Source organism: Chironomus tepperi, unplaced genomic scaffold, assembly GCF_022539635.2.
Source record: "Chironomus tepperi strain 1889 unplaced genomic scaffold, CSIRO-AGI_Ctep_v1 contig_67, whole genome shotgun sequence".
NCBI lineage: Eukaryota > Metazoa > Arthropoda > Insecta > Diptera > Chironomidae > Chironomus > Chironomus tepperi.
The window spans coordinates 359,522-369,408 of NW_027226189.1; the positions used below are offsets into that span (position 1 = coordinate 359,522).

Below are 9,887 nucleotides of genomic sequence, written 5' to 3' on the forward strand. Positions count from 1 at the left end.
TTTTATTTTTTTGGTGAAAGCTTCGTCGTGATGCCGGCCACCAAAATATTTCAAATTCCTGAAGCATTTTTTTAGGAGTCAAATGTAGCGAAAAAAAAAGACAACAAGGCAATAATTTAATATGAGATGCCATGAAATTGAAGAACTCGTAAAATATCTCGAGAGAGGAAAACATTTTTATTCAAATTGCATACAAAATTTCCATCAAGATAATAAGTTTTCTGTTGAAATTTATTCGCCTCATATGCATAATGTGATTTTAACTAATGCAATTGCTTACCACTTGAAATTGAATAGCTTTTAAGACGCTTTTTGATAGTGAATATGAGATTTTGAGGTTGGTTTGTCTTGGCCTTCTATGATTATTTCAATATTGGTTCTAAATTTGACTAAAGAGCCTCTTTTGGGCAATATTGAGTCTTGTAAAGCTTCAAATGATTGTTTATTGCAGCCTAAGACTCAGTCTAATGTAAAATTTAAGCCTACTGCTACATAAATAATTCATTGAAAATTTACATTTTTAACGAATTTTTAAAGTTCAAATACATCAAAGCGACGCTTCAAAAATATTTAAAATTTACAAAACCGTTAAAAATTCAAATTTCTGAAAACCGTTAAAGAAGTCAAATTTAAAACCCGACATAAAATGCGCATTAAGCCCAAGTTCCTCAAACTTAAATTGTCAACTTTTCCGTAATTTAAATAGCACGCTTTTACATACTAATATATAGTATGAATTAACTTGAGTAAATTTACTATAGTAAAATCTAGATGTTAATTAAAATGATTTTTAAATTATCGATCTGAATTAATTATAAAGTCATTGGTAAATGCTCGACTAGCTTATGAATTTGTCAGGCAAGTAACAGCATGAAAGTTTGCAAACTATAAATATTTGAAACGATCTGAGAATGTTAATTATGAGACAAGCAATTATTGCCTCTTTTTTGACTCACGAAATGAATTTATATCCAATAATATGTTTCGCTTTTGTTATTCACAGGCACAAGCGACGTTTAAAGACGTTAATTTATAAATCACCTATAATACAAATTGCATACAAATTAATAATTCATTTGACTAAGCACTCAGTCAGATAGAATCGTTCAAGTCTTTTGTTGATGTTGCACAATTTAATTGGATTAATTTAAATCTTTGTTTGGGTGTACATGCTGGTGGATTCAGTAAGGAGGTTTATATAGTTAATTTAGCAAAACATGATGTGAGGTGCAATCTGCTCTAATGAACTAGCAGGAGAACTAGATGTATAGTGAATTTGAGATCCGTAGGTTCGAATCCTAACTTTTAATGAGTTTAAAACTCTTAATAATAGTGTATACTTTGGACTATTTTTGCCAAAATCATCCTTTTTTGTCACATTGAACAGCATTCAATCCCAAACCATGCAGACACAATTAGCCCTTCAGCAACACTATACAACCTACAATCAGAATCCTACCTAACTCTCAATTAAATCATAAATTTGTTAGAAATACACAAAAATGCCACAATGTCTTGCTTGTCTACACAACAAGCTCATTTCTGTTTAAATCATTAATTTTAAAAGAATCTTTCTCAACCAATCTTCATTCTATAAAAATCATATATTTAAGAAATATATGAAAAAAATTCCCATAAACCAGTTTATTATTAAAACTTATTCTGATTATCTTCATGCCAAAATATAAAGGGAGAGAGAGAGAGAACAAGTCACAATAATTATCATAAGGAAGAGCCACGACGTCTGAGATAAAGCTATACATGCCACGTAAATTAGCCATACATGACGATAATTAATGCGAATATGTGAGAAATTTAATCTCTGCCTTTAAAGTCGAGGTGAAAATTTTTCAAATAACTTTAAATAAAAAAATTCTTTTTTAAAAATCCGTCCTTGACATTCACTTCAACAAGCTACTTGATGACGCAAAATTATAAAAATTCAAATTTGTCAACACGATAATATTTCTTGTTTTTTTTTTCTTACATAAACTTGACACTCTTACTGGTTATTTAAGATAATTCATTTATATCTGATTTATTAATTCATTTTTTTTATGTCTCCGTAAACAAAGAAATATTTTTAATATTTTTGTTGATAAATAAAACGTTTTTTAAAAGCTTCCATTATAATATTTATGAACCATCCCGACCATGTTATGTTGCTATTTAGCTAATCTCCTCGCCAAGTAATGCGAGTTGCTTGAGAAATTGCTTTGCATTATTCAGTGTTGTTGATCCATAAATTATCCTCTTTGATGTGCTTGATGTATTCTTTTGCTAGATGAGGAGAATAGGGAAGAAAAATTGAAATTATTATGCTGTTATTTATGAGATTTAGTTTTGAGAACCTTGTAAATGTTTAAGGAAAATAAAAATTGTATGGTTTTAGCATAAAAACAGTCAGTTTTGAAAATTTTGGCTGTTATACAGTTTTTAAACAAACTCTTACTGTTGTAAAGTTTTGATCAAATACAGAACTTTTGAACGGTTTTTAAACACTTGATATTTTTGACATTTGCAAGGTTTTTAACTAAAAATTGGCTGTTGTGAGGTTCTATTTCAAACAAAGTAAGCTGTTGAATGGTTTTAAATCAGGTAATGTCGAATTGTGACTTCAATCCAACCCTTCCAAATTCCTTACCTTAATAAAATCAACTAAATTCTGGTATTCAATATAATTTCCGCCGCCAATCATGAATACAATTGCATCTTGGAATGGTGATCGATTCTTTGGACACACATCACTACCTCTCAATAATTTTGGATCAAAATAGAGATAATCATCATATTCTGAATTGGCTCTGCATTCCATAAGCTGTTCTGTTATTTTTGTTACTGGTAGATTCTGTAAATAAAGTAGAAAAAATATCCAAAATATGAGAATTATGTCATCAAGTAGTGTCGATTTACATTTTTAATACTGGGGAATTCATGTTTACATAAAATCTCGAGACTAAATAACAAATCATTAAGTTTATGACCTTGAGAATTATAGAGATATACAGCAATTATACTCACATGACGTTTAACGACAAGATTCTTGACACCTTCCATAACAAATGATGATCCTTGTGACAACAATTTACTGAACATAGTGACTGTTCTAGTTCCACTTCCTTCATATTGATTCGTTGCTAAATTATTAGATGATCTAGTCATGATGCTTTTCCATCGTTGAATGTATGGAATTGGAGCTAAATTACATCCAACTTCTTGAAGGATTGTTTCCAATTTTTTATATTCTGCTTCGGGTAAATTAGTACAAATATAATAGATAATATAAAGGCGCATTTTATCATCCGGACTTCCAAATTCTGGATCTTGAAGCAAGTCACTAAGTGGCTTATCTAATGACTTTGACATGATCTTCTCTTCCATTTCAAAGAACAAATCGAGGCGTCGTGACTTAATGAAATTTAAAATGTTTGTTGCAATTTTCGTGTGCATATCAATTAGCCGTTTCTTCTCCATCAATTGAGGCAACGAATTGACAGCATTTGTAAGGCGTGCTGTTGTGTCATTGACCATCGAATAAGCAACTTCTGTGTCTCCATCAATTCCCATTGTTGATTTTAATTTCTTAATTTCATCTTCTGAATTTTTATATGATTCTAATTCCTCTTGAATTGATTCTGCGACATTTGGGAATGGACTGCCTTTGTGTGACGACCAAAACTTATCACGACTATCTAAATCATAAGGTTTTGCCTTCCTCCTTGCACCTCCTTGTGCCATTTTATCAGAATCTTCTTCAATTACGACACGATTTAATGATAAATCGCAGACATCACTAAGGAGTGCTTGATATGTCCATGTATGATGTAATGGTGTTGCCATATCAATATTTCTGTCCAAAATTACTAAAATTGGCCGTTGGAAGCTGAAATTTCCAGCTTGAGTTGCGTCCATATGAAAGAGATTATTTCTTGCATCATAAAGATTCTCGCGAAGCTTCTTTTCAAGCTTTCTTGCAACCATTTCGGAAGCTGAATTTTTAGGGCAACGAATTATTGGAACGTTCCCAAGAGTCACACAGACAGAGAATAAACTCTCAACAATATTATCCATCATATTTTCCATTTCTACATCATTTGTATTTGCACGATTAATTGAATAGTAAGACATAGAGTCACTATTTTGATGCTTAAGGATGAATAAATCATCTTCTAATGTGATGAAATTTAAATATTGATCATAAACTTTGTGGATATTTGCTACGCAATTTGTCTGCAAAGCAGCACTCGCTAAATCTTCTAATTTCTGACGAGATATTGGAGATATAAAATTTAGATGATACACGTCATAGAGACCATTCTGGAAGTCTTGTGCTATTCTCCCTAAGTTCTCTTCAGTTGGTGCACAAAAGTATATTGCAGGCACATCAGGAATGCTGTCACGATCTGAATGCAATTGACTAAAAATGAATCAAGGGTCAATCATCATGACATTTAAAAGACTATGCTGTATATCTTACATATGAAGAGTACATCCCATTTCTCTCAATTCCTGAATATTTATCAGTGGTGAAATAATATCTTGTCCAACGCGATCATAAATTAAAAGCTTCCACACGGGTTCCGATGCAAGAGTTTTGGTTATTGGCTGATTCAAATTCAGCATTTGCTTGATAGCATCTAAATTAATTAATGATTATTATTATTTTGCAAAAATTCCAACTCATCAACTTACTTATTTGTTTATCTCGTAAAGAAACCATGATTTCTCTATGATTTTTAGTGAATCGGATGGAAAAGCTGGTTTGTTAATAAGTGAAAATCGATTTAAGCTAATTAACTTCCTAAATAATTGGAAAAATGCAAAATTGTAAATCTAATTTATTTACTGTTTACTCCTCAAAACAAACTGAGCAACATTGAGCAAAACACTAAGCAACACTGATCAACTAATTTTTAAAATTCAAATAAATTTCCGCAGCCAACTTCACGTTATTGAATTTCATATTTTTGTCGGACTGTCAACAAAAACTCAAAACACAGCATATAATTAAGCTTTTCTACCATTTAAACGCATTTAGATGTACTATAATTAATCTAATCATATAAAACAAATCAAAATGGCTGCGTATAAGTTGTCGGATCCCGAGTTCGTGGACAAAATAAGTATGAAAATGTGATTTATAATATTTTCCAATTATTATTAATATAAAATTTGTTATTTCGCAGTTTTGGAAGTGAAAAGTCAAGGACACTTCGATACATTTAGAAAGGAGTGTCTTGCAGATGTTGACACACAACCAGCATATCAAAATTTGCATTCAAGAGTTGAAGACACGGTGCAAAGATTTCTAAATAGACAAGTTTGGACGCCTGAAATAAAGAACAAGAACAGACTTCGAGAGGAAATGAGAATGAACATCATACGGTAAATTTAAATGCTTTGTGTTCACACAAGAGTCATGCAATTAATTTAAAACTTTACTTTTTAGAGCTGGTTTTCTCGAAAGTGGAGTCAGTAGAATTGTGGATCAGGTTGTGGAACAGAAGATAGATTACATTCAGTCAAAAGTTGAAGAGATATTGTACAAATATGTAGGCATAGAAAAGCCAAAAAAGGAAGAGAAACAACAGAATGGAACATTAGAAATCGATACAGCATTACTTCCAACAGATCTCGAACAAGTCTCGCCAGATTCATCGACAGACAAAAAATCTCCTGGATCTATAAAGGAAGAAATTGAAGAGGAATTGGTAGAGGATGAAGATTTCGAGTCACCAGCATTTGAACCAATAGAAGCAATTAAAGTTGAAAAGACTGAAATTGAAACTTGTGAAAATACAAATTTGTCAGAAATATCAGGCTTAACATCCCAAGATTCACCAAAATCACATAAAAGTGACCCGACAAATATCGAAGGAGAACAGAATAAAGTGGATACAGCATTATCACAAATATCCAGTACACAAGATAACATTCCAGATACTTCAGAAATGGAACCGCCAATTGTTACAAGCGTTATTCCAGTTCCTGGCATTTGTAGTGAAGAAGCACAAATGGCAACTGGCTTAAATGATTCCACAGAGAATGAAGTAAAACAAGTAGAAAGTGAAAAAACATCAGAAGCACCAAAATGTCAATTTGACTTGAAAAAGGATCAAATAGAATTTACAGGAACTGAACGAAAGTCAATAAATCTTGATGACTCAACAAATTCTGGTGAGTCTGAGAAAGTAGTTCAACCAAAAGATGTTCAAAGTATGGAAGTTGAGAATTTATATGGAAATGACACGACAGATTCCAGTGAAATGCGAATGGAAATTGATCTCAAAGACGAAACGACACAAGAAACAGCAATGTCATCAAAATGTGTGGAAGAAAGTTCACAAGATTCATCAAAAAATAAGGATAAAAAATCTCACAAACGTGATAGATCCCGTGATAGGTCAAAATCATCATCACATAAATCCAGTCGTCGTCATCACAGTTCATCATCGTCTAAATCTAAAGTTGATGAAAGCAGTAGAAATAAATCTCATAGCACTGCACACAAAAGTTCCAGTAGTCATAAGAAAAGCTCTGAAAAAGACAAGGATAGACCAAGAGAAAGAAGTTCCAGTAGCCGCAAAGATCCTCGAGATAATCGTGATAATCGGGATAAGGACAAAAAGTCAGAATCCTCAAAATCATCACGATCAAAGCAGGAAGAGCAAAAGGACGATCATCATCAAGAAAAGTCATCAAGTCGAAGACGAAGATCAACAGATCACGATTCTGGGGACAGCCTAAAGGACACCAAACAAAGCAATAATCAAACAGAAAACAAACAAGTTAATGGATCCACAAAAGGTACTGAAAATAAAGCAACTGATCAGCAACAGAAATCGACTGAGAATAAATCAAATAATGACGAAATGGAATCGACAAAAATCCAATCGAATTCCAATAAGGAACAAAAATCATCAATTCTCGTCAAGTATGACTACTTAAAGTCATCAACTAAGCAATCAATGGATGATGATGATATGGATAGTGGATTTCATGGGTTTGAAGCTGATCAATTACCAGATAATCCATGGTTTGAGTGTATAGACCTGATGAAGTCAAAGAAATTTCCATTCGTGTCCAATAATAATAATAATAATTATATAAGTAAGAAAAATGACAGTTCTGTAATCAAAAAAACAAAGTCCAAATCGCCCGATGCCGCTACCAAACTAAGTAAGCTTAATCATCTATAAATTATTCATAGAAAACTAATCATGCTTAATTCCTTTAGATGATGCAGAACATAACACAACTGTACATAAATCTCAATTCGCATCACAAAGGTACGACGCGAATGACTTGTACAAACCAAAATTCGATTTTAGTCGTCGTCGAAGGGGTCAAGTTGTGGAGGATGATGCCAATAAATCTAGAGACACGGCACCGGCATCTAATTAAGATTTATTACTCAATGTCGAATTTCTTGAAATTTTTTTATGCATTTAATTATCACAGTTGTTTGGAATGTAAGGAAATAAAGTTTAATCAATTAATCGCGTTACTATCAAAATATTTTGAATGACAAACAAATTATCGATGTCTTGAGAATTTATTTACATACCTAAGATATATTGTCCGTTATGACATGTTAATGGGATTTTCCAAATTTGGAAAATGCCGCATGTTTGACGCATATGTTGAGAGAAGCTGTATTTTTTGGACTAGGTGTGTCTATCTTTGGCATTTTGACATTGAATGTGAATTGATTGAATTTCGTGTCATTTGTCAGCAAATCGTGAATTCAGCTCAATATGGCTATCCGTTCTAAGCCACTGGCAGTTCAGATGAATTTGGATTCGCATGTTCATGTCGCAATTGATAAAATAATTTAATTGTCTTTGACTACAATTCAGCATGTTCAGCTATGTGACTACAATTCAACATGTTCAGCGTAATTCAGCTATTTGACTACAATTCAGCATGTTCAGCGCAATTCATCTCTTTGACTACAATTCAGCATGTTCAGCTATTTAACTACAATTCAGCATGTTCAGCGTAATTCAGCTATTTTAGAAGTATCCATCAATTCAGCATAACTTACTGATTCATCTTATTCAGCACAATTCAGCGTATTCACCATATTTTCAAAAACATTTAAAGGCTTTCTAATTCTTCTTAGTTATTGAGTTACTTACTTATTTTCCCATTAAATTTTCAGGTAGATGGTTCCCAAGCAATATTGCACGTGCAATAAAGTGCGATCCAATAGACAACATTCTGGCGCTTTAAAATAATTTACGACTACTGGATTGTAAAATTTCTACAGCACATATTTTCTTAGGATGCAAATCATCAGTAAACGTTGCCTTTCACACACAATTTGTCTTGAATAAATGCTTAGTAATTGAGATTGACGTACAAAACACACATGGTATTGTCTCCGTAAATGTATTAATGATTTTTTGAATACTTTAAAAAGTGAATTAGCGTGACTACCTTTGATGGCTTGTTGTCGCAATGACTAAATGAAAGTAATTTGTTGAAATGGCAAAGAAACACGATAATCCAGTAAGACTCAATTTCTAAGTGAATTTTTCTTTACGCAACTTTTGATTGATGATTCAGTTCAGTCAAACATGAGCTATTTTTGGACTTAATTGGGGAATGATTGGAGATAATATGTCACATCAAGTTTCAATCAAAACTATTGTGTCATAACTTACTGTAAGTCTGCACAAATTGACCATAAACTAAAAATTTTTGAAGCTGATTGAGGTCCGGCGCCCGTGAAATCAGTCAAATAAGAAAAATCCCAATAAGAACTAATTAATTAGGCAGAAAATATTTTATTAATGAGGAATGAAAAGGGATTTGAGAGAATTAACTAATCATAGAGATGAAGATGAAAGGAATTTATTTTATATTAGTGTTATTAAGCAATAAAGCTATGTACAATTTACTCACATATTTCCGGAACGAATTGTTGTTTGGAATTAAAAGAAATTCGCAATAAAAAATTACAAAATTTATTAATTTTCTGTGAAAAATGGGCATATAATGATATGAGTTCTATGAAGCAGGTTTCAGCTTAGTTTGAATTCATAACTTAGACACTTTATTGCTTATAGCAAGTTTTGAATAGCACGACTGAGACCGTCTGGATGTTTTCGATATTCAATCAAAATAAGCATTGAAATTTTGGTCTCAGTTTGCCATGAAAATTGAATTTTGAACATTTCTGAGCACTTTTAGGATAAGCTTCTTAAGACTTGAGTCTTTAGCAGTTCAACATTGTGGTACGGGTTCAATAACCTCATTCTTAACTAACCTCATTTGTAAACAAACCAAATTTTGAAACCAGAATATTTCACATAAAATTTTACTTCTAAATCCACAAGCAATGCATAAATAATTCAATAGATATCAACCATAAAGTTTTTTACTACCACAGGTATCAAGTTCATTAATTATATTATTTGCAAAACTTTGTTGCATCGATAAACATTTTAGTCGATTTTATAACCCAAAATTTTATTGATTTTATAGCCAATTATCACCAACTAAAATAATTCTGTGAGAATAAGATCCATTGGCACTCCCTGGTTCATAAAATCATCAAATATCAGATAAAGTCAGTAAGTAAATATTTGCATTGTATGAAAAAACAAATTAGCATTTACTTCATAAAAAAATAAAGTCATATTTCTATATTTACTGCGATCATGACATGATCACTCTAGATCAGTTGTTGTTGAGCTGTGTGATGAGATCCGGAATGACTACTGTTTAGCTATATTGCTATGGATTGTTTACAGTTGTTTATAGATGCATCATAATAGAAATAACAATTTATATCGACAGACAATCATCAGAGAACCAACATCAAGAGCAGCACAACATGATAACGCTAAGTTGCCATGTTAATAAGACTAAGATGGACA

At 32.0% G+C, this 9,887-nt stretch overlaps 2 protein-coding genes across 2 annotated transcripts; one reads left to right on the forward strand and one right to left on the reverse strand.

Annotated features, from left to right (window-relative positions):
* Positions 1–2,009: 2,009 nt before the first annotated feature.
* On the reverse strand, positions 2,010–4,862 carry Slh (sec1 family domain containing Slh). Its single transcript, XM_070653110.1, has 5 exons — positions 4,693–4,862; positions 4,478–4,637; positions 3,022–4,417; positions 2,645–2,848; positions 2,010–2,280 (listed from the first exon to the last, which is right to left on the reverse strand). The coding sequence occupies exons 1-5, from the start codon at positions 4,718–4,720 to the stop codon at positions 2,170–2,172; spliced, it is 1,899 nt and encodes a 632-aa protein (XP_070509211.1). The 5' UTR covers positions 4,721–4,862; the 3' UTR covers positions 2,010–2,169.
* Positions 4,863–4,969: 107 nt separating this feature from the next.
* On the forward strand, positions 4,970–7,536 carry LOC139100582 (biorientation of chromosomes in cell division protein 1-like 1). The gene is made up of 4 exons (XM_070653232.1): positions 4,970–5,123; positions 5,187–5,385; positions 5,450–7,179; positions 7,238–7,536. The coding sequence occupies exons 1-4, from the start codon at positions 5,078–5,080 to the stop codon at positions 7,402–7,404; spliced, it is 2,142 nt and encodes a 713-aa protein (XP_070509333.1). The 5' UTR covers positions 4,970–5,077; the 3' UTR covers positions 7,405–7,536.
* Positions 7,537–9,887: the final 2,351 nt, after the last annotated feature.